This window comes from Sorex fumeus, unplaced genomic scaffold, assembly GCF_029834395.1.
Source record: "Sorex fumeus unplaced genomic scaffold, SorFum_2.1 ptg000014l, whole genome shotgun sequence".
In the NCBI taxonomy this organism is placed as follows: Eukaryota; Metazoa; Chordata; class Mammalia; order Eulipotyphla; family Soricidae; genus Sorex; species Sorex fumeus.
Genome location: NW_026606071.1, coordinates 14115948 through 14142065, shown reverse-complemented (window position 1 = coordinate 14142065; position 26118 = coordinate 14115948). Strand labels below are relative to the sequence as shown.

The window sequence follows — 26118 nt, the reverse complement described above, 5'->3', positions numbered from 1 at the left end:
ACTAGAAGAAGCAGTTCATGACCAGGAAAACGTGACCTCTGTTATCAAAAATCTATATACTCCTTAGTTTGGAGAGAGAAGTATGTTTAAAAGCAAGGGGAAGAATGAAAATAAAATAGATACCCAGAAATATATATTACAGGGGGCTAGAGCAATAGCACAGCGGGTAGGGCGTTTACCTTGCACCTGGCCGACCTGGGTTCGATTCCCAGCATCCCATATGATCCCCTGAGCACCGCCAGGGGTAATTCCTGAGTGCAGAGCCAGGAGTAACCCCTGTGCATCGCCAGGTGTGACCCCCTCCCCCCCAAAAGAAATATAACAAATCAGAATACACTAAATATATAAAAAAGTATAAAAGGGGCAAATAATTCTGATGACGGTGATGAAGAATGGCTTTATTGGCATCAAGTAAGCTCAGTTGTTGAGTGCCTACTCTACAGGCATGAGGCTGCAAACCTGAGATCGTGTACCACCCCCAGATGGTAGAGTTCTGTTCCAAAAGTGCTGTTATGTGTGGTTTCTGGTGCCACACCAAAATGTGTAATCTCTCATGCACCAAAACTAACATGCACAAGTAACACAGCCAAATACACATTCCTTTACAAGCAGAGCAATTCAGAGTACATAAATATTACATCCATCCATATATGTGACAACTCAGCATTGCAACAGCTCAGGGAAAAGACAATGCGAAAGCTACTATATAAACATTTTTTAAACTTGAAAAATAAGGCTTTATCACTAGGTTATGTTTTAAACTGCCTTAAAAGATAATTAAGGGTTTGGAGCAATAGTACATCAAATAGGGCACTTGCCTTGTGCAACTTCAAGGGGTGGGTACCTGACAGGTGCATGCATTCCTTGGTCGAGAGTCACCTCCTCTGGTGGCCTCCCCAGCAGAAGAACAAAGAGACAGAGGACCACAGATTGATGGGCAAAATGGCCCGTTTAAGGCAGATCTGTTAACATACTTACAGAACATCTGAGGGCGTTCAAGGTATAGGACTTCATGTAGATCGTTTACAGAGGTAAAGCGTTTCAATACAGGCAGTTCTCAGGGGGATTAACTCAAGGAGATATTCTGTCTCCCAGGGACATATATATTGCTTTTCTCCTTCCCTTGCAACTTAATACCTGCAGTTGTTTGAATAAACAAAGTAAGAGATAGATTCCAAAACTTAGTTCTCTGGACTCTTAGGGCAAGCAGAGCTTTCCCTGTAAATCACAAACCAGGTCCTGAGGCCGGTTTAGCCCTTCCTTCTCCGTGGGAGTCCTGTCTCTTAAATTATAACAGCTTGCATCAAGATTATACTTTTATACTTTCTAGAGTGTCTCATTTTGATACCAGGTAGCTTCCCTGCTCGCCTTTGGTCCATCCCAGTCCCACAGCAGGACCTCTCTTTATGGGGTGTTAGGAACTACGGCAACGGAAGCCTGAGTCAAGTAATTATGATGGATACCCAAGAGTAGATATATTTCAGAGTCAATCAACTTCCAAATATTAGAAGCTTAGTATTAATGGTCTTTTCTGTGTTTAACACAAGAACATTGCTCTATAATAAAATACGAAAGGCTATAGGAGAAATAGACAAGCAAGTAATTCACTACAAATATAAAGTCCAGGATCTCCAAAAGTTTTGACTTAACTAAATTTTAAGTAACCAAGACTGACTTGGAGAATGTAACAATGAGAGGTTTAGCACCAAGGAAAGGTTAAAGATAAACTTGGGGGATTAGGGATGCAAACAAGAGCACTGTAGATTTCTCTGGGGTAGGAGAAAGGGGAAATTCACAGATAAAGCCTAAAGCACTTAGTGTTAATATCCAATACCTTGACTGACTTGGATTCAGTTGCCTCATGTAGTCCTCTGAGGTTGCCAGGAGTAATCCTTAAGTACAAAGCCAGGAGTAAGACCTACACAATGACAGGTGTGGCCCCCCAACCCCACCCCACCCCTCCAAAAACAAAAAAGGAGTTTTTATAGATAGAATGAACTAGACCTTGTTGATGAACTAGTTCAATACAGGAGCTACTAGCACAAGTGACTATTTGATTTTTAAGTTGTTAAAAGTAATCGCACTTAAAATTCAATTCTTTAGTTGAATTATCCACATCACTAGATGGTCAATAGTAATATCACTGTAGAATGTTATAATAAACACTGTTGAGACAAAGAAAGAGTGAGAGCAATGGTAGACGTAGGAAAGTGCACAGAATATTTGAAAAATTGTAAATAAGTAAATAACAATTTGAAAAGAATGAACAGCATGAATAAATTGATAGTCTGGAAGAAAAGTCTAGAAAAGTAAGTTCATGGACCTATTATGAAAGACATTGTTTGGAAACTTTAATTTTCAGGAGTTTCTCGGGAGCTAAAAGATTTTTCAACATAGTTGTCATGGAATTTGTTAAAAAGGAAAGCAGGCTGAAACAGAGTCACTAAAAACTGTCTTCAAATTGAGACATAATCCCATTTTCTGCCTCTTGCAGAGATGGAATCTCACCAGTCATTCATAAGTCGGTTGGCTAGCTTTAGTTAATTAACCTGCCTCACAGAACCTCATCCATACAAGGGAAGAGGTGACTTTTTTTTAAAAATTGTAACTTCCTTATTCCCAATCGACTTCTGCCTGCAAAAGTCATTTTACATAGCCTCACTGATCTCTTCTGCTACCCAACTCATGAATTATTAAGTCACGCCAGTAAGATCTTAAAATTTTATTTTTAAGACAGATCAGAGCAATTTATTTTTGTAAGATGAATCTAATTATGGTGTATGATGGCTGAAAAACACTTTATAAGGAGGTCTTAGGTCTTGTACTAAGCAAGTGGAAATAAAGAATGCTGAATTTTTAGAAAAGTTAGGGTAAAGGAAAAAGTGAAGGTAATACCTTATCTGCTTTCATGCTGAAAGTAGACTATAGACCAAACATTTGACTCATAGACCAACACCAAACTCAGTGCGTCTCTTGCAAACCACAGAACCCAAAAGGAGAGAGAGAGAACAAAAGGGAATGCCCTGCCACAGAGGCAGGGTGGGATGGGGGGGATAGGGTGTGGGAGGGATGCTGGGACCTGTGGTGGTGGAAGATGGGCGCTGGTGGAGGGATGGGTACTTGATCATTGTATAACTGAAACCCAAGCACAAAAATTTGTAAGTCTATAACTGTATCTCGTGGTGTTTCACTAATAAAAAAATAACAATAAATAAATAATTAAATAAAAACTTTATTGAAAAAAAGTATTTGACAACGATTTTGATTAATGAGAGAATAAATGTAATCTTCTAAAAAAAATACCTTATCTGCTTTCTGTAGTTCACCCAACAAATTTAATATTCAAAATTAAGCCTAAAAAAATAGCTTGAGCCTGTATGTCCCCTGATTTCCAGGAAACTCAGGTGATCTTGTACTTACTCCAATAATACTTTGTTTATAACTTTGATAAATTTACTATACTCAGTTATAATTTATTTATTTGTATCTTTATTGTCATCACAATGTTCTAAATTCTTTGAGTCTAGGAATAAAAAGGAGTTTTTTGTTCTACTTTGTACTCTGAAACTTTAGTTAACTACCACTAAATGCTTTAAAAGACAAATTTTTAATTTTAATTTTTGACTCATACCTCCAGCATCACAGATGTGTCCCTGGTTGCCCATAGCATGGCTCGACTTGTGCTGTAGCCCCCTCTCATTCCCAAAGGATTATTTACTAGAAGTCTCAAGATGCAGAAAACTCTTTGTAAAGACTTAACCAGAAGCACTGTCAGCTGTGACCCAGAAACCCAAATAAAAAACAACTTTACTATAGATGTGTTGTTTTACAAATTATGTGACCCCCTAATAATTTATCTGTTAAAGTAAGTTAAACTTATTAATAAAAATTTTTAACTTATCCACTCTTATGAATTGTCTATAATTGTCTATAATTCATAACCAGGTATGTATATCTATATTTCAGAATTACATATGTAATAATTGGGGAATTTGAGTAAGGTTAAATGGGCATTCTTCATATTTTATATGAGATATACATACATATATAAACATACACACACATACTGTGTGTGTGAAGCAAGCTGTTTTTTATTGAAGCTTATTTAGAAAAATGTGAGAGGAGAGATAGAGAGAAGTACATGTCTGAGAGAGAACTCAGGCTTCTCCAGAGTGGAAATAAGCAAGGGAAGAAACATAGAGGCAAGCAAGTGATATGTGTTCAAGAAAGAACAAGGGCTTGAAGAGCAAGTTGAGTTTTATATTTCTTAACTGACATTTAAATATGCAGTGTTTCTAATCTTATTAACATCATGTGATCATACTGTGACCTTTCTCTTTTGAGAAAAATATTCATATATATTCAAAAATGTTTTGGCAAATTTTGGAATTATCACAACTTTTTGGATCTTTATCACTTAAATTGTGACTAATTGTGTATTTGACTAAGGGGGAAAGTATCAAGTCTGCCATTTCTCTTCCAATCTTTATTCTGTAAAATAATAATAAGGTAGTGTTTTTATATTGCAGTTTGTTGTAGATTGTGAATTCTTTAAAAAAGAGACAAGATCCATACAGCTTCCTGTAACTCATCTTTTTTCCTTTGGTGAGTACTCAGATTTTTGAAATGTTATAAGTTACTTTTTTTTTAAAAAAATTGTAATTTGTTTTACCTGTTGTTATAAAGCAAAACTTTGCAGCCTTGTATTTTCAAATGTAGTTCTAGAATAACCGTACAGTGTTCTTAATTCTGGCTGTTGTGCATACTTTGCATGCAGGAGGCTTCAGTTTGATCCCTGGCTCTGCATGGTCTCTAGACCATTGCTCAGAGTGACTGTACTATTAACTATAGAGAGTAATTCCTGAGCACCACAATTGTGACCCCAAAACTAAAAAGTAATTAAAATAAAACAAAGATACACCATTAGTTATTTCTGGGAAGCAAACTTAAATTTCTCCATGGTTACATATAGTTGAGCTGGAGCAATAGCATAGCAGGAAGGGTGTTTGCCTTGCACAGGGCCGACCCAGGTTCGATTCCTCCACCCCTCTCAGAGAGTCCAGCAGCTACCAGGAATATCCCACCTGCATGGCAAAGCCTGAAAAGTTACCTGTGATGTATTTGATGTGCCAAAAACAGTAACAACAAGTCTCACAATGGAGATGTTACTGGCACCCACTGGAGCAAATCGATGAACAGTGGGAGGACAGTGCTACAGTGCAGTGCTACATGTAGTTACCGTGAGTAACTGTATAAACATTAGTGTAAGTTTGTACTGTAAGTTATCAATTTCTAAGTGCACATGGGGTTTCAGGATTTCCCTAATGGGCACCATGAATGTAGCTCAGAGGTGGAGCACTTACCTTTCATGTGTGAGGACCCCTGAGTTCAATCCTGGACAAGTGGGTCGGTGAGAGTAGGGAGGGATTTTTTTTAAATACTTTTTCCACTTTTTATTGTGATGACCACAATAAAACTATCAAGTATTCACACAATATAGTCTTTACATTTTTATTTTGAAATGTATATATACAGAAAAGTGAGAGGAAGCATACAAAGCTAATAAATAGCCTTCACTCCCTTAATTATTATATTAACCACTTAACATAAACAATACAATTGTCAAAACTAAAGAAAGTAGTTTTGAAATAATGCTATTAATTTATACATTTTAGTAGGTGTTTGTTTATTTATTTATTTATTTATTTATTTCTGCTGATCAGTTTTACTAAAGGGCCTGAGTAGTAGTACATAAGAATGTTTCAGCCCTGTCTCCATCTCCTTCCCTTGATAACCTCAATTCTGTGGTCGGAGTCTAAACAATTTAGTTAAGCATTGTCTGTTTCCTTGCTTGCTTGCTTTTTTTGTGGGTTGGGGGGGCGGTTTGGGGACCACACCTAGCAGTGCTCAGTGGCTACTCCTAGCTCTGTGTTTGGGAATTTCTCCTGGTGGTGCTCCAGCGACCCTTTGGGGCCAGGAATCAAACATGGGACTTCTGTATGCAAAGCACACACTCAGCTCATTGAGACATACCTCTGCCCCCCCCCCTTTTTAAATACTATATGTATATCTTTTTTGCCTTTTGACTGAGGTCAAGTTTAGTATATACCACATAAAATTGAGTTCACCTGATATTTGTCTTTCTCTTTTTAACTTTTTTCACTGAACATAATCCTTCCAGTACCTTAATTGTAGCTGAGTATTCTGTTGTGCGTTATATATCACAGCTTCTTTATCTACTCACCTAGTAATGGAGTACTTTTAATTCAACAGGATTGTTTTCAAGGAAAGTTGTATTAAATACAAGTGGACTGTTCTATAATATAGAGCTTCTGAACTTTGGACAGGTAATTATTATTCTGACCATAACAAGAATTTAACTTTTACTATTTAGTTCAATAAACAAATATTTGCATTTTATTTTTGTGTTCAATTCTACTAGATATATCAAGCTTTTAAAATCAACGTAATAAGCAAATGTTCAGGAATCAAAAGTAAGTATAAATATATGAATACTCAATATGACTTCACTAGAATTTTCTAAAATGCTTCTATGTGTATTTTATGTGAAATAAAATTAATATATGATCATAGAAGAGAAATTTATATTCTCAACATATTTAACCTAGACTTTATCTTAGCAACAATTATTTTCATGTTTTTGTTTAATATTTTTAAAAGTAGTCTGTTATTGTAGTTGTAATATAGATTTAGCTATGTGTAATATAGATTTAGCTATATTTACCAGTTTCTCAGTAAATCACATATATTTTTACATCTTGTTTAAATCTAATGAGACATTTTAAAATTCTCCATAGTTTTGTTACATGATATAGTTTACTGATTTTTAAAAAAGCTTTGGTCACCATGATTTACAATTTTACAGTACTGCCAATAATAGGGTTTCATAAAGATAGCATTTCAATACTGCACATTTCAATACTGCACACTGCATAGTTTCATTTCTCTCAGCCACCATTGTCTCAGGGTCCTCCCCTACCTCACTTCAACACAGCCTCTCGGTTTTCACTTCTCAAGATGATACTCTCTTACTGATTTTTTTTTTATAAACTGGGAAATTATATAATTAGTTATGTATTATAATCGCATGTATAATTTATGTTATAGTAATATATAGTTGCTTCTTGTTTTCTCAGAAGAAATAACTAGTATCTATAAAGTTCATATTCCCTGGTCTTATGAAGATTCACTGACTATTGCACAGTAAGTATAAAATTTACCTAAACACTTAGTGGGTTTTTGCAGGGATGGGAGTTTGGGCCACACCTGGAGGTGCTCAGGAGCTTCTCCAAGCACTGTGCTCAGGAGTAACCTCTGTGATGGTTAGAGGTTCTTGTGGTACTTGGGATCAAATCTGGTCAGTTTTCATGCAAGACAAACGCTTAGTAAATCTCAGTGAACTTTTAGTAAAATATTTAGATGCCTCTTAATAAAATGTTGGTATTCTTTATATAGTTTCGTGTCCATATGAAAATATACTGATAGTATTTTTATTTTAATGATATAGAATTTAAACTTTACGTTTTTGAAACATACACCCGTTTTCACCCTCCCCCAACTTCCCTATGGCAACAAAGTGGGCAATGAAGCTGATGGGATTAGAAATGTGTCCATTAGTAATGATGTATTGAATTAGTTAACTGCCTCTAAACTATGAAATTGTATTGTCCTGAGGTCATTTAATAGCATTTTGTGTTTGAGATTTAATACCTAAATTATCTCTTCAGGGTTCCATCTAACACAGAAATCTCTTTGAAACTTCATATTGCTCAACCAGATAATGACAGCCATACTGCATTATTAAAAATGTATACCTCATCGGACTGTGAGTATGAGGTAAGTTATTAGTTTGCCTAATTTTTAAGATTTAGTTATAGAAGAAGTTGGCAATATATTTTTGTTAACCTAAAATAAATTGTTTATGGTAACCAATATTTAGAAAAGATATTTTTAGTACTTTAATATTCTCTATTTTTGCCCATTAAACAGCAGCTTAGCTGAACAGCAGTACTCCCATAGATGAACCATTGAAAGTATGCACATTCTTCTTTTTTTTTTTTCCTTTCTGGGTCACACCCAGCGATGCACAGGGCTTACTCCTGGCTCTACACTCAGGAATTACTCCTGGCAGTGCTCGGTGGACCATATGGGATGCTGGGAATCGAACCCAGGTTGGCCGCGTGCAAGGCAAATGCCCTACCTGCTGTGCTATCACGCCAGCCCCAAGTATGCACACTCTTAAATAGTACAAAGTGAAATAGAAATTGAGAGTGTATGTTAACCTTCTAAAACTAGAAACCTAAAGTCCAGAATTTACTATAAATTAAAGAACATCATGAAATCGACTGGTTTGACTTTATTGAAGTACTTGGGATGATATATATTAGTTTTCAACTTTACAGGATAAACTTAAGTATCTTCTTTCCTTTTCACTAATTATTTTAAACTCTAGTAGTTAGTAATATGTGTGATTCAGTGCCTATTTATTTTATATAGTCACAAATCATTTTATGTTAAGAGAGGAATAGTAGACTCAAGAATAACGTTTGTTTACTTGTGAATCTATAAGTAAAAGTGTATCAGAACATGTCAGGTTCTAAATATTATAGATTTAAGCAGCTGAAGAATATACTTTTCAATGCTCATTTCTCATTTAGTGAAATGTCAACTCCCTTGAACTAAGCTTTAACATTTAGCTTCTTAGGATGAATTTTCCAGTTTAACTAGAAATGTTAGCTCAAATGAATAAAACCATCTGTTTTCTGCAACCAAATTTCAGTTAGACCTATGTTATGTTATTTTATATTACGTAAAACATATAAGTTATTTTATGTCTTATTTTCTGTTTATAACATTGAGAGATTTTGCAGCTATAATTTTTTCATGTAATTTTTGCGGCTATAGTTTTTTAATATTTAATATTACTGACATGTTAAGAATTGTGTTAATAATTTGACTTTGAGTACTAACTGCTCTCAAAAAATCCCTCTTTTTACAGCTACTTTATAATTTTCACAATGTCCATACTTTGACAAAACTTAGTTTATAACTTCCCTATAAACTGTTTACTTTTCCCAGACTGCCCATATTTAAAAATGTATTTATGATGGAAATAATTATTTCTTTTTAAATTATAGTTTTGGCTTTAGTTTTAGTAAATGCTTTTTATTTGTCCAAATAATATGGTATCTATTTTTATGAACTTTACTCAGATATTTAGCCTAATTACGTTTATTGCTGTACAGTTGTAGGTGTGAGAATCTAAAGTACTATTTATATCACATCTTTAGGTTGATTAATGTGGTTACTTTTTCAGCAAATATAGCTCCTGGATGCAGTCAATAAATCCTTTTAACTTGTGTGGTCCAATAATAAGATACTGTTAATTATATATTCTAGTTAGTAAAGTCATACTTCATTTACCATAATGAGGTTTATCTGTCAATGATTTAGACTATGGAAAATATTCTAAACAGTTTAAATTAGAAAATGTTGGAAGTTCAGAGCATCTTAATACCTTGAGTGCTTTTATGTTTATCATTATACAAAGATTAATGATTATGCTTCGAAATACTCAAAAGTGCTTCATTTCATAAAATATTAACTAGAATGAGTTTAGAGAAAGTAACCTTTTCTTAATTATTGTTTTTTCCTAGGTGACAGTTAAGACTTCCCTTTCACAAATACTTGGACAGGTAAGAAGACTTTGGTTGATCATTTATGACCTTGTACATAAATACCCTAAAGCCAGGGTTGTAACTTTTTTCTCTTAAAGGTTCAGATAACAAATATTTTAGCAGACCACTGCTGCTGCTACCTCTATTGCAATTACTTCTTTTTTCTAAATTCTCTTCTCTTCTTTCTTCCACTTTATCTATTTTTGGTGAAGCAGGATAGTTTTTATTGAAACTTACTCAGAAAGATGTCAGGGGAGAAAGAGGGAAAAGTGTGTATTCAAGGGAGAACACAGGCTTGTTCAAAGTGGAAATAAGCTGGGGCTGGAGTGATATCACAGTAGGTAGGGCATTTGTTTGCCTTGCATTCGGCCGACCCAGGTTCGACCCCAGCATCCCATATGGTCCCCCGAGCACCGCCAGGAGTAATTCCTGAGTGCAGAGCCAGAAGTAACCCCTGAGCATCGCTGTGTGTAACCCAAAAAGAAAAAAAAAGTGGAAATAAGCAGGCAAAGAAACTGAATCAAGCAAGTGAGAACACAGTGTTCAAATGAGAACACAGGCTTGAAGAGCAAGCTTCTTCCACTTAAATAAAACCTTTCTTGGCACACACACAGACTACAGTTTATAGTCAGTAATACTACAAAAACTATCAAGTAGTAGAAGTCGTATAGTGTTATTATTAAACAGTGTAACTATTGTAAAGCATACAGTCTGAGCATAAGTAGATAATATTGAAATTATATAATTTTAAAGAAAATTATATAATTAAAAAAATTTTAAAGGAATTATATAATTTTAAAATTTTGTTAAATTGTTTATTGTGCCTTTTATTACTTAACCTTCACTTATCTATGTAATTGTTTTTGGTCTCCTGTGATTTATAATCCAGGCATAGTGAATTTTTTTAAATAACATTTTTATAATTCTAATGAAACTCACAAATCAAAATTAAATTAGAGACTTTTAAAATATGCATTATCTCATTTTATTCTCAAACAGCTTGGCCTGGTGTGATTAGATTGTGATTATTATTAACCGGTGCTAAAGTGGGGAAAAAGATTAAATGTTACTATAATATGGGAAAGAGCACTATAAGTACTTAAAATGCTGGAAGACCAATTAATAAGAAAAATTATCCCTGGAATAGAGAGGAAAAATCCGTGCTATTGTATCTTTAGTATGTCCATGAAATATACTGGTGGGACCTTAGAATAGAATATATTCTCTTATCCATGCTATCTCAGGCACATGTAATTCAGTTATTGAAAAGAAAGTCAAATTAGCTTGATACTCTTTTTTTCCAAGCATAAATTATATGTACACCAAAATAGGACAGTCTCATCATCTTCAGGCACTGAGATTTTCTAAAAATTAACATGTGGTTATTACAGAATCAGTGACAGGAATTCTTTTTAAATGTCAAAATTTCTAGTTATTGATTTAAATCCTTCTCAGATTATTGAAAATGCATATGATAGTTTTTGTTTTTAAAATTTTATCTTGAAGGTCCAGAGCAAGCAGGGTACAGCAGACAGGTAGGGCATTATTTGCCTTGCATACAGTCAACCCAGTTTCAATCCCTGGCATACTATATGGTCCTCAAGCCAGAGTAACTCTTGAGTATTGCTGGGTTGCCTCCACCAAAAAAAATTTTTTAATTTAAATAATTTAAAAGATAAAATTTTATCTTGAAATAGAGAATAAGGGGGCTGGAGTGATAGTACGGTGGTGAGGGCGTTTACCTTGCACACGGTTGACCTGGTTTTGATTCCCAGCATCCCAGATGGTCCCCCAAGCATTGCCAGGAGTAATTCCTTAGTGTAAAGGCAGGAGTAACCCCTGAGCATCACCAGGTGTGACCCAAAAAACAACAACAAAAAAAAAAGAAGAAGAAGGAGAAGGAGAAGGAGAAGGAGAAGGGGAAGGGGAGGGGGAAGGGGAAGAGGAAGAGGAAGAGGAGGAAGGAGGAGGAAGGAGGAAGAAGGAAGAGGAGGAGGAGGAGGAGGAAGAAGAAGAAGAAGAAGAAGAAGAAGAGAATAAAGTTTATATCCTAATATCTCATTTAAAAAATAATACTTTCAGTGTTGGTGGTTCAGTGTGGAGAATCTTTTGTCTTTGATTAGATAATCATATTTTATAAAATTAATGTTTGCTTCTGAAGAAGGTGGGAAATATATCTCTTGATTCTAAGAAAGGGGGAAAATAAACTGAAAAATACCAAGAAAACTTGTTAAGCTCAACTAAATTTTTTTATTTGTGGTTTTTGTTTTGAGGCCACATATGGGAGTGCTCAGGGCTTACTCCTGGCTCTAAGCTCAGATCACTCCTGGGATCAAACCCTGGTCAGCATGAATAAATCAAGCACCCTAACTGCTGTATTTTCTCTGGCCCCTTAAATAAATCATTTTTTCTATTGTATCAGTCGATTTTAAACTAATGGAATGATCAAAAGGAGAAAATAAGTGATTTGAAATAAAAGAATTCCTACAGCAGTAATTCTGAATACATGAAAAGAGAGAGGAGTTAAATCCAAAATGGACTTTAGAAAATATCACAACAAATAAACTCAACTGAATAAATTTAACCTTCTTTGAATCAGAATAATTTTTATGTAAGAAACTATTCCAATGCTGATAAATCTTTACGTTTTAAAAGAAACTTGATCTGGATTTTTAGATATATTTATTTATTTTTTACTTCTTGGGTCACACCCGACAATGCCAGGGGCTACTCCTGACTCTGCACTTAGGAATTACTCCTTACGGTGTTCTGGAGCCATATGGGATGCCAGAGATCAAACCCTGGTCGACTCAAGCAAGGCAAACACCCTACCCACTGTATGACCCCTCTAGCCCCATCCTTTAATTTTTTTAAAGATAACATCTGATTAAAATTTACTTACATTTTGAATTAAATACTAAGCCATATAAAACAATGTTTGAATATAGCCCATGGAAACCTGTTTATGATTGGTTAAGATGCATACCATCTATAGATACAACTCAATCAAATAGTCAATATTTATAGCAGTGACAAAGAAAGTTATGTTCAAAATATTTCTGTAAGATCTCTTACAAGATGACTAGAAACAATGAAGGATACTCAAGGCTAATAATAATTAGCCTTTGTTGCTCAACAACCCATACCAGTTACTGTTCCAATTGCTTTACATAATGAACACAATTACTCCCACAAGCCCAGTCTGAGGTAAGGGTTGTTTATCTCCATTCTACCGATAAGGGCATAAATAGAAGAAAGAGGGGGCAAAGAAGCTTAACCAAGACATAGCTAATCAGAGAAAAAACTGTAATTAAATCTGAGAAATCATACTGAGCTAGTTGTGCTGTTTAACTTTCCTTTCACTTTTGATGACTAAAGAACGCAATTTATCTGGTTAGCATGTCATTAGCAGTTATTAGCAGTAGCATTAGCAGGTAGAATGCTACATTTACTTCATTCACAGTTCCTTCCATTCTAAGCTATACATTATAAACCATAAATATGGGCTATGTATTTTTTTCAGTCTTTCTAGTCTATTTTTTCCCTGGGAATTTACAGCCTCCGAGAAACCTTGGAAACCAGGGAAACTTCAGGAAAAATTCCTGAAACTTTATGCGGTGTTATGTGTAAGCAGTAATTTCCATAGTAATTTCACCAGATTCCCAGGGAATCTATACATTTTCTTTTCTAAAGCAGCATGTAGACTAGTAAGTAGCATGGTTGAATGTAATTTTTTTAATTTTGATACATTTTTCCCCTTTGAGACACATGACTTAAAGTGCCGTTGATCAGACTTCATGCATACAACATTCCAACAGTACACCCTCCACTAGAATGTCTGCTTCCCTTCATTATTTCAGTTGTTTCTTTTTAAAACATTATTAAGACCATGGAGGTGGCTAATGGTAAACCACGTGTTTTGTTTTTATCTTAAATGAAATAGTCCTTTCTTATCCAGTTTTGCTTTATTTGGTTTCAGTTACCTGTCATCAACAATATATTGATGATATATTATGTGCAGTGATGTTTGAGAGACTACATTTGCCTAACTTTCATTATAATTTTTCTATTACTTGTGGCTCATCTACTGTGTCTATCCATTACACTTTATAATTGGCATGTATACATATGTACAATATATGTATGTATATGAAAAGCGGTATACTTAAGATTTAGTATTATGTTTTTGTCATTAGCTAGTAATTTTAGAACTTATTACCTGTGAATAAGTGGTAACTTTTATGGATTTTGTTGTTGCTGTTTTGTTTTGAGGCTTCACCTGATGCTACATCCAACTTGGTGCTAGGTGGTTTGTTCTTGTGGTGCTCACAAGACCAAGCTGTGCAGGTGTTCAAACCCGGAGCACAAACCATGTGCCTCAGCCCTTTGAGCTATCTACCTGGTCTTTACTTTATGTTTTATGTTTTTTCCAGAGACTAGAACTGCTAATAGAATGATTTGAGATATTATAATATAGTGGTGAAATTACTTTCCATAAAATTTCAGTAGTAAAGAACATAAACATTTAATAGTGGGTAGTATTTTTCTAATAGCTTTTCATGTTCCAGTTATAATTCTCAGTACTTTACACAAATGAACATGTTTAGTTCATTAAATAGTCTGTCAGGTAAAGGCTAATATTGTCCCCATTTTACTGATGAGGACTTTCAAAAAGTAACGATCAAGTAACTTGCTTGTCTATTATATTTTCAATTGTGCAAGTTTCTTGCACTTTTTCTGCTTTGCTTTTCTTCAGCTATAAAATAGAAATAAAATCTACCTCAACTTTTGGGAAGCTGAGCTTGAGATGATGCATGTAAGGTATTTAATATTGTGCACAGAACATATTAAATATGCCTTACCAAAAATTGTATAGTATATGTTACTCAATTATACACTCTATATACTTTTTTTAATTGAATCACTGTGAGCTGCAGTTACAAAGCTTTCATGTTTGAGTTTCAGTCATACAACGATCAAACACCCATCCTTCCACCAGTATAAATTTTCCACCACCAATGTCCCCGGTGTCCCTCCCCTTACTCTATGGCAGATAATTTCCCTCTTACTTTCTCTCTACGTATGGGTGTTGTAGTTTGCAATGCAGATACTGAGAGAACATCATGTTTGGTCCTTTATCTACTTTCAGCACACACCTCCCATCCCAAGCGATCCTTCCAATCATCATTGACTTAGTGATCCCTTCTCTATCCCAGCTGCCTTCAACCCCAACTCATGAGTTAGACTTCTAACCATGGAGCAGTCTTCCTGGCCCTTGTCTCTAGTATCCTTGGGTATTAGTTTCATATTATGTTATTGTATATCCTACAAATGCCACTCTGTCTACTTCTGATGGAAACTTTAGATATCAAATTTCTAATATTCAATATATTCTTAACCATGAACCATTCCTAAATGTTTTTGTTGTTGTTTTCAAGCCTCACCCAGCAGTGATTAAGGCTTACTCCTGACTCTGTGCTCTGGAATCACTCCTGATGGTGCTTAGGAGTTCTCATATGTGGCGCCAGAGATTGAACCCAAGTCTGCTGCATGCAAAGCAGTGCCTTACCCACTGTACTGTCTCTTCTGACTCTCTTAGAGTTTTTTTGCTACTAGAAATATTTTTGTGACCATGTTAGTCAGGAAAAGCAGAAAGTGAGGAAAGGCTTTTTTATTTCATGTAAATGTGCTTTAATTTCATTAACATGAGTATTCAGAAGTTACCCATTAATTTACTTTTTTTTTCTAGGTAGTCAGATTTCATGGTGGAGCTCTTCCTGCTTATGTTATATCTAGTATCCTACTTGCGTATGGAGGACAGTTATACTCTCTCTTCTCAGTAGGTAAGAATATTTCTATTTCCCTGTCTCTCCCTCTCCTCCTCCTTTCTCCTTTTCTAATTGTGTGTAATCACAAAAAACTAAGTGATGGCGGTTGCAGTGGTGGTGGTATCCCTTGCCTACCACGTGTGTTCGGTGGCCGAAAGCCACTTCCTCACCCCAGTCTGCAGTCGCTGACAACAGTCCCATGAAGGAGGGAACAGGGCTACCAGGCTGGTTGGTGCTCAGCTGCAGTTTATTTCATTCTCTCCACGCACCTGCTCCAGTCTCCCTAAGTGCCCCATTCCAGTCTTACACTGCCTCTTATTCCCGTTACCTCCTGTCCCACATGCTTGTTTCTCCGTGCTCCATCTCGCAGCCTTGGTCTTGCATGCACCCCAACCTCCAAGCATTGGGGGTAGCCACTACACCCAGGTCAGGTAGCACAATCAACAATATGAAAGCCCTTGCTTCCGAAGGAGGCTTTACTAAAATAAAACAAAGATCTCCTGCAGCCAGGAGATCCACTCAAGGGTGAAATACCACCTAGGGGTGTGTTTCTTCTTTCCTTAGTCCAACAACCATTTAAACATTCATCTTAATCCTACTTCTTAATATTAGTCATTTTGTATGGACATAGTAAGAGAGATACATTAAGCTTTTAGGGTGTTTCCTGGGGACATCTCGCTATAGATCCCAGACTACAGTGCTCAGGCCATATTAGTCTTTTCGAATCCTAGCAGTGTCCTAATTCAGTTGTTACTCTTTGGATCATGACAGAATTTGTCCATGACCATGCTCTTAACTTACAGTTAAGTATTATGGTGCTTGACCTGGCCCATTTCGATTCCAGGGTAGCTCACAGCTTGCCTTGGGTCCATCCAGTTCCTTGTCTGTACCCTGCTTTTAGGGTACTAAGAATTAAGGGCAACTGAGACTTACGTCAAGAAAACAGATGCCCAGGAGTGAATATATTCGGAGTCAATTAACTCCCAAGTTACAAAATCATAGCATTAACTCTTCCTTTGTCTATGCAAAAAGGATATTACTCTAAAGTAACTATGCAAAAGACACAAAGAGAAGAGAAAAACCAATATTTCACTTACAAATACAAATCCAGAATCCTTAGAAGAATCTGACCTCACAAGTCAACAGAGTCTGATTTGGGGATAAAGACGATTGACCAGTTGGGGAAGCAGAGCAGTAAAAAGAGGTTACAGATAAACACACAGGAATGGGAGTGCCTTGGGAGTACTGTGATGGGTATTAATCAGTAACTCTAAGCTCCCTGTGGCCAGGGAGAAAGACAAACCAATATTCTATAATTGCTTACGTGTGTGTGTGTGTGTGTGTGTGTGTGTGTGTGTGTGTGTGTGTGTGTTGCTGAGATCAAACTCAAGGTCTCATAACTGCAAATCCTTATAGTTTTTAAGTAGTTTTTTAAAACTTGAATTATTCAACCATGGAACCATATTTGTGACCCTCATTATAACTTTTTTATCCTACGTGTGATTAATGAAGATCCATCAACTTCTAGAAAATTTATGACATTTCTCTCAAGTTCACTGTGGTTTGAGATCATCTTAGTCTTAAAGAGCTCCAAGAAAATTCTTGTTTTCTTCATTTTATGTCGATATATCAGAGGTTCATTATTGAGAATCTTGTTCTTCATTCTTTTCCCACTAACTAATATTGTGCTACATAAATAGAGGGCATTAAATACAATATTTGTTTTCAGTTAGGTCCTGACTTAAAATCTGATATAATTTACAGTTTAATGAATGGAGTGTTTCAAAGCCAGATATAGTGTTAAGGGAAACCAACAAGAAATGGCAAAATACTGGGTTTGCAACAGAGACATCTGGTACTCCAGGTATTAAGCAAGGGAAGAAACTAACCTGTAGAACTATAGGAGAAAGCAACATTGCTGCACATTTGGGTATAGGAATTGCTGCAGCCTCTGTCAGCCTGTCACTTAGCAGGGAAATAAATGTTGTAGCTTTATTTTCTCCCATCCTCCTATCTTCTAATTGTTAATTTATCTGCCTCTCACTCACTGAACCCAATTAGAACCCAGTCCTTCCAGAATTAACAGCAAAGTTAAAGAATGAAGAATAGATACTGAAAGAAAAATATAAAATAGAGTACACTGGGAAAATCCCTCTCTGTGGAATATAGGAATTAGAATAGTTTCCCAGGAGCTGAAACTATTTAAGATCCTTGAACAATTGTTTGACTTGAACACTATAATCAAATGAGCAAGAGGTAGGAAAAGAGAGTGGGGCTAATTTGTATAAAAGCAATCTCAAAATTCTCTCTACCATTTTCATCTTACCAAATCCTTCAATACCTATTCACTCACTTTCAGTGACTTTTCACAGTTTCACTTCTAATGTTAGTGTTCATTTTAACCTAATTTAACATGTGCTCCTGGAAGAGAGAACATTCAAGTGATGTGCCAAGATGCACATTAGCAATTATTCTGGAAATATTTTATCAACCACACTTGAATATAGATGCCTTTTCATTTGAAAGACTCCTCATTCTTTTGTAGTTTTTTTTCTTCTTATATTTATTTATTGAATCACTGTGGGAAAAGTTACAAAGCTTTCAGGTTTAAGTCTTGGTCATACAACGATCAAACACCTTTCCCTTCACCAGTACTTATTTTTCACTACCAAGAATCCCAATATACCCCCCTCCCACCCCTCCCAATGCCTGTGAGGCAGATGATTTCCACTTAACTCTTCTCTAATTGATTACATTCATCATTTCACAAAAGATGCACCATTATTATTTAGAATTCCCCTTCCCAACAGTCAGAATTGCTGAAAAGGCATTGTGAAATACTTTGTTTTCTATAGCTGGTTATGAGAATCATATAATGATTTTGGATTTCTGCAAAGAGCCAGATAATTACAAGATTGGTTTCTGTGCATCTGGTGTTATGACTGTGCCGGAGAGCCACTCATGGGGGGCAACTCATGACATTGGTAGGGTGTGAAGGACGGGCCAGTACCGCCCCCCTTCCCATGAGACTGCAGTTGCCCCATCACCTCCGGCTCATACCTGGCTTTCCTATAAGCTCTGACGTGGCGGCCACCTTGCTACTAGGGGGGAAAAAGGCAGATGGGAGCAACACCCTGTCTCTCCCTGGGAGGCATGGTGCCGTAGTTTAACACCAGGTCTGTTCACTTTTCTGCCACAAGCTGCCGGGCTCTGAATTAAGTCTCTTTGCCTCTGGAGCCATGGCCGTGCCAGAGAGCCGCTTGTGGGGGGGCAACTCGTGACCTCGGTAATGCGTGAAGGACGAGCCAGTAAACGCCCCCTTCCCATGAGACTGCAGTTGCCCTGTCACTGCCTGTTCATACCTGGCTTTCCTGTAAGTTCTGAGGCGGCGGCCACCTTGTATGCGGTCCAGATGCATTTCTGCCAAAATCCGCTGGGTTTCAAGATTTGTTTCTGCGTCTCTGTGATCATGGCCATTAATCAGCTTGATCAGGAGCCAGAGAGGCCGTTCATAGGGGGCGACTTGAGGTCTCATTGGGATGAGGAGGAAAGGGCCGGTTCCACCCCTATCTGGTGAGGCCATGCGTGTCTCATCACTGTGGGCCCAAACCTGACTGTCCAGTGGCCTCTGGAGGATGGCGGTCACTAGGCCGTCAGGGGGAACAGGCCAAGGCACCAAACCTATTCCCACCTGGAGTGGTCCAGCGCCAGTAACCTACTGCAGGAACAGGACGCATTTCTGCCAAAAGTCTTTGGGTTCTGAGATTTGTTTCCGAGTCTCTGGGATCATGGCCATTAAGCAGTTCAATCAGGAAGCAGAGAGGCCATGCCTCCAATTATATAGCTGAGCCGGAGGTGGTTTGTGGGTGTGTCTCCCACATACCTAACTTTTGGCGGTTTACTTTCTTGGTAAACTTTGCCTCACATTTTTGGGGTCTGGCCAAAGGCACAGCAGCAATTTTGGGGTATCTGAAAGTCTGATGGTGCCATCAGGCTGCTGATGCACTCGCCTCACAGGTACAGATTGACCTGCTGTCAGCACCATACCCCCTCTTTTGTAGTTTTAAGTGACTTGATAATTGATTTTCAAACATAGAATTCAATCTGGATAGTTTATAGTGACCACAGCCATATATGATAGTGATTAATCTAGAGCATTGTTTCCCAAAGTGGGTGATACTGCCCGGACCATGGTGGAGGGTAGGTGGTAGTTGAAGGTAAAATTGACGGCATTTTCTGTTTGCTCACATAAAAAATGTATATTTTATCTGCTTTGTTTTTTTTTTGTTTGTAGACCAAATAAATTTGGGAACCTCTGATGTAGAGGAATTAAATATGAGATAATATCTCAGATTAAAGAAATTGTTCCTAATCAGGGATGCTTATCAAAAATATCAGTGATAATAATAGAATGACTACAACGAAATAACAGATAATAGTAAATATTGTGTATATATGGATCAATTAGAATCTTTCTTCACTGTGGCTCTGTAAAATGGCTTAGCTGCTGAAAAGCAATCTGGCAGTCCCTCAGGCTTATTTAGACAGTATCCGTATGTTTCAGCTTCTTCGTTCATAACTATATTACCGAGAGAACTGAAAACCCACAGGTACTCTAAACTGTACTCAGTTGTACTTAGTGTTCACAGGATTACTATTTATAATATCCAAATTGAGGAAACAACACAAACATTCATCAACTGCTGAATAGATTAAATGTGCTGATACCTTCTACGTAGTGGATGACTCTTCAGAAATATGCTAAATCAACGGCATCAATCAGAAAGTGCCACATAGATTATTCCATTTATATGACATACTCAGAATACACCAGAGTTAAAGAGATAAAGTAGATTAAGAAATACAGAGATAAAGTAGATTAAGTGGTTATGTAAAAATAGGGAGGGCACTGGAGGTGACAGTAAAGAGGAAAAAGTTTCTTTTGAGAGTAAGGAAAATATTCTAAAACTTGTGAGGATTGATGTTCTGCTTTGGGAATATACTATAAGTTACTGAATCATATATACTGAATGGTTGAATTGTATATGAAAATTATATCTTCGTCAGGTTGACTTTTTAAAAAATTCATTTGTGGAGATTTGTAGAAAGCTGTGAAAATACAGATGATAAAAACCCAGTCTTGGCTTCCTGAATTTCTTTCACAGATCATTAAATGTGTCTTCTCGTATAAGAATAATTAAATTATAGTAGTTTCAATCATTTGTGGAGAGTCTGTGATAGTTATAAAGTCTTACCCTCTAAGGCATAAAATATATTTCTTTCATAGACAATGTAGAATATAATGTGTCTTACTCCTAGTGACTATAAAGTGTTTGTTACATATAATTTTGTTTTTAATCTTAGGTCACTGCTTAGACTTTGCAACTATGTTGGATAAGGAAGCCAAACCATACAAAGTTGATCCTTTTGTCATTATAATTAAATTTCTATTGGGGTAAGTTTTATTATCGGTGATTATGATTTTATTTGTCTTATATATTAAATATTATGTTTACCTCCAAAATGGAATATGCATTTTTATACACATATGTCAGTTGACTTGTTCTGTTAGGTGAAATTTTTTTTCTGGAGCAAAGTCTTAATTAAAGTGTATCAACATTGGGGCTGGAGCAATAGTACAGCATATAGGGCATTTTTCTTGCACGTGCCTGACCTGGGTTTGATTCCCAGCAGTTCATATGGTCCCCTGAGCATCACCAGGAGTAATTCCTGTGTGCAAAGCCAGGAGTAACCCTTGTGCATTGCTGGGTGTGACCCAAAAAGCAAAAAAAAAAAAAAAAAAAAAAGTATCAACATTTGTAAAAAAATCTCTATGGCCCATTTTCTTTAAATATTCTAGATTTCACTCCCCCCCTTTTTTTTTCAATTTTTGGACCACACCCTGGTTTGCTCAGGAGATCATTTGGTGCCAGGCATTCGGTATTGACCTTTTTCATGTAAAGCATGTGCTTAACACTTTGAGCCGCCTCCTGGCCCCCTGAATAATAGATTCTGAATAAAAACCATTATAGAGTATTAATGAAACAGAAAAAGTAAGAAATTTTTTCTTACTTCCCAAAGTGTGTTTTACATCTCTCTAACATTCCTTTCTCCTTCCTTTTTTGTAAGGGATAGATTTAGGGGAGAAACCTCCCAAACAGTGCTCAGGGTCCCCAGCTTCATGGCCAACCAAGCCATTTGCTTGAATGCTAGGGCCAGAAGATGCTGTGTTGCTGGGGCCCTTCTGTGCTTGGGATGACCAGAGCCACGCTGATTTGTGATCTGGGGTCTCCATGGCTGTTTTCAGCGATTTGATATAGGTGGGAGCATGTGGTGCCAGGCTTCTAACTAGGGTTAGGCACATCTTCCCAGCCCCAGAATTCCATTCTTAATTTATCAATTTTTGTGGATTTTATTTAGGTTTCAATACTTAGACATCTCCTATCCATACAACTAGCTTTTAAAACTTAAATATAAGGATGTGGGGGCCGGATCAACAGTAAAGAGTGTCGGGCATTTGCCTTGCGCACAGCCAACTCAGATTCCATCCCTGGCTTCCCATATGGTCCCCCGATGACTGCCAGGAGTAATTCCTGGGTTCAGAACCAGGAGTAACCCCTGAGCATCACCAGGTGTGACCAAAAAAAGCAAATATATGTGTGTGTATATATATGCATATATATATAGAGAGAGAGAGAGAGATGTGTACCTGCCATTTCTTTTTTGCAAAGATCAATATATAGCAGTCAAACTGTATTTTAACCCACGATATGGATAACTGAAGATCAGTAGATTTTCTTCACAAATAAATTATTTCTTTCCCATCACTGTCATCCTATTGTTTGTCAGTTTACTCGAGCAGGCGCCAGTAATGTCTCTATTCCTCCCAGTCCTGATATTTTAGCGGCCTTTTCTTACTCATCTTTTCCCAACGATTGGAGGCTCTTTCTGGGTCAGGGAAATGAGACCTGTTATTGATACTGTTTTTGGCATACCATATAAGCCATGGGGAGCTTGCCAGGCTCTGCCCATGCAGAAGGGATACTTGCAGTAGCTTGCCGGGCTCTCCGAGAGGCATATATATAAATATATAATTTGTTGCCAACTGTCTGAACCCCATCAAATATGGTGTGGTAATTATGGAAAATGAGTAGGAAGTGTTTTATGATATGTTACGCGGCCACTTTGCAGCCGCGTGGTTTGGAAAGTGGTCTGGAGGGTGGTGGGGTTGGGTAGTGGAAGTCAGCTGAATTCCTTGGTGCAGGGAGGGCTCTTACCTGCCCCACTCTGGGGCACCCTGAGTGAAAACAGCCTGGTGCAGAGTCCCTTGTTTCCCATAAGTACCTGAAATTTATTTTTCAATATGATTATAAATTAAGACACAGGAAACATTGAGTACATCAGTGATTGCATGATAAAACACCTGAGTGTTGATATTTTTTACCTTTTATGTTTTCTTTTATCCACAGATATAAATGGTTTAAAGAAATATGGGATCTGTTATTCCTACCAGAATTAGATGCCATTGTTTTGACTAGTCAGAGCATGTGTTTCCCCCTGGTATCCTTGATTCTCTTTCTGTTTGGAACATGTACTGCCTACTGGGGTGGCCTGCTTTCTTCTACGTCTGTGAAACTCCTATCTTCATTGTGGCTAGCTGTGAAAAGGTAAAGAATGAAGGGCAAAGCTTTCTAATTAGACTATTATTTCCAAGGAAAGATGGTACAATATGGCATCTTTAGCTGGCAAAACATGAATTGATATTCAAAGTAATGTCTTTGTCAAAACTTATTGCAGTTAAAGTGTATGTTTCTCATACTCAAGAGTTAAGTAAAAGTATTTTGGCAGATCATACAAGTTTTTGAATTTCAATTTTAAAGTTTTTCAAATTGAAAGTGTTTTTTTGACAATATTCTGACTTTTAGTCAAATCTGATACAGAGGCTGTCAAGATATTTAGGACCATATTAGATGAAATGTGAAGAGCTTCAGAAACATTACCTAGACTCTTATCTTACGCTCAGAGAAGCCCCAAAACAGGTTGAAGTTATTGGTAGGCTTTTATGGGGAAAACCGAGATTTAGTTACATTATCACTTCTCACTGGGTATATGCAATGATTCACTGACAAAAAAGTGTGTCATACTGTGATGTTTCTTCTTCTACCCTTTAGAGGTGCTTCTGACATTAATACTGTCACATATTTGCATGATCTTGAGACTTTAAGAAATAGAAAACTGCTCCCACTCCTATACATATTGAAGTGTAGTGCACAAAGATTATAATTAATAAATATCTTTCATAGCATGCTTTTCTTACTGCAAATATCTGTACTGTATCAAAATGTAAGAGAAGCTGTCAGAGTGTTTTAGAATTTATGATCAAATATGTATCCCCTTCATCCTGTACCTTTATTTTAATATACTCTTATTTGCATAGTAATAAATTGGAGATACAGGAAGAGTATTGTTTTCCTTTTATATGCGACCCTATAAGTAACCATTAACATAGATTTAAAAAGGTTTATTCTTTTTCAGACCGTCTGAACCTCCTAAAGATATCAAGATGACACCAGATTTGCCCTGCTTGACAGTTGTTTTGATTATAGTTAGTTGGACAACGTGTGGAGCATTTGCCATATTTCTTACTTATCTTTACTATTTGTTTAAGGTATGTCAAATCAGTGACTAGATTTTGTAGTGGGCAGGCATAGAATTCCATATAGGTATTGTTCATTAGGGAAAATAAAACCTTTGGGGTCCAGAGCAATGGTACAGTGGATAGGAAACTTGCCTTACACACAACCGACCCAGACTTGATCTCTGCAACCCCGTATGGTTTCTTAAATACAAACTGGAATGATCCCTGAATGCAGAGTCAAGAGTAAGCCCTGAACACCACTAGGTGTGGCTTCCCCACAAAAAAAAAGTTATTATTTACTGCTGCAATAATCTTCTGCTATGTAAAAGGCTTAAGTGCAGTATTTTTGTTTGAAAATCTTATTTCTTTAATTTTATATATATATGTATATAGAGACCTGAAATTATTAATACTTTCTCTGTTTTACAAAAAGGAACAAATAATATACCCTGTTTCACATTATTTGTTCTTTCAAGTAATATTTAAAGAAAAAACTTTAATTAAGCAGGTTTTATTTATATTTCCATTTGAATATGGGTTTGTAATAGACAAAACAGTTATGTCAGTGGATCAAGTTATCATGCTGAGATGATGTAGAATATTATAAATGTTGATAAAGTATCAGAATACAATAAAAGTAATTAATCATTTTACTAAGGGAGTGAAAAAATACTTCCAAGAAGACTGTTTTTTTGCAGAAATTTCTGGATCATACAAGTATATGTTCTTCATATTAAATAATGTATAAAAAATGGATCCATAATTTAACTAGGATCTTTATAAGAAAATTAGGACACAATTTGTAAGCATAAATTCTACTTGTTAGAGCAAATAAAGAACAAAAATGAATTGAGGAATAACTTTTGTTTTTGGCAATATTTGAGTTCACAATTTTGTGATAATCTTGCACTGCTCTTACCTCCTATTTCAAATTCTTCTCTGTGTCAAAGAGCTCACTTCTGGTGTCAGTTTGCACAACTTTTTTTTCCTTAAGTAAGCATCAGTCAGATGTTTTGGGAAAGTTTTATACTACTAATATAAATTTAGGTGGAGAAGGCATCAACAGATTTATTGTGTGCAAAGGGCTGGAGCGATAGCACAGCGAGTAGGGCGTTTGCCTAGCACGCGGCCAACATGGCCGACCCGAGTTCAATTCCTCCGCTCCTCTCGGAGAGCCCGGCAAGCTACCGAGAGTATTCGATATGCCAGACACAGTAACAACAAAAGTCTCCAATGGAGACGTTACTGGGCCCGCTCGAGCAAATCGATGATCAACGGGAGGGCCTTTACCTTTACCTTTACCTATGCAGAGATGCCTAATGAGGAACAGAGGTCCGTCACAAGTTTTCTATTTATTGAAGACATCATCCAACTGCTTCAGTAAAATCACCCTCTTGCCCCTGTTAGATCCTGGGAGAAGGATCAGAAAAGTCCAGGAGTGATACTGGCCCTCAGTTACCTCACAAACTGACTAAAAAACACTTTCCACTGTGGCTCAGTAACTTTAGTGGCACATCTTTGGTATACTATTATCTCAGCCTCTTGCAAAACCTATCTACTCGGGTACCCCCATTCTTCTCACCGCTGACTGGCTTGTGACTTTTTTTTTTTATCTTACATTTCTCTGGTGAATATTTCCTCTGGTACATAGCCTTTCTGGAATATATAGCTTATTGGGAATATTTGTCAATTCCCTGAATAGGACAGGTTTTGATTATAATGGGTATTCCCCTTTGGTGTTTTAGCCTTAGGGTTTTCTCTTCTTAACCTTGTAGACTGTAACGGCCTTTGTGTCTTTATGCTTCTTCTCTTCAGTAGCCAACTTTTCTGCCTTTTCATTTGCCATCTTGCAAGATTGGGAAAAGCTTTCCACATTAATCTTTTGTGAAGACAGTTGATATCAGAATGAATAATACTCTTTTTTTTAAAACAAAGTTTTATTTGCCCATGCTTT

The 26118-nt window shown here is 36.7% G+C and overlaps 1 protein-coding gene across 1 annotated transcript in view; it reads left to right on the top strand.

Moving 5' to 3' along the window:
• The window catches only part of PGAP1 (post-GPI attachment to proteins inositol deacylase 1), a 92692-nt gene that overhangs the window by 54913 nt on the left and 11661 nt on the right, over nucleotides 1-26118 (top strand). Inside the window, exons 14-23 of the mRNA XM_056111798.1 lie at nucleotides 4530-4605; nucleotides 6274-6347; nucleotides 6443-6494; nucleotides 7158-7224; nucleotides 7749-7857; nucleotides 9678-9716; nucleotides 15448-15541; nucleotides 20891-20981; nucleotides 22996-23193; nucleotides 24062-24194. Coding sequence (XP_055967773.1) covers nucleotides 4530-4605; nucleotides 6274-6347; nucleotides 6443-6494; nucleotides 7158-7224; nucleotides 7749-7857; nucleotides 9678-9716; nucleotides 15448-15541; nucleotides 20891-20981; nucleotides 22996-23193; nucleotides 24062-24194 — 933 coding nt within the window. The remainder of the gene's footprint in view (nucleotides 1-4529; nucleotides 4606-6273; nucleotides 6348-6442; nucleotides 6495-7157; nucleotides 7225-7748; nucleotides 7858-9677; nucleotides 9717-15447; nucleotides 15542-20890; nucleotides 20982-22995; nucleotides 23194-24061; nucleotides 24195-26118) is intronic.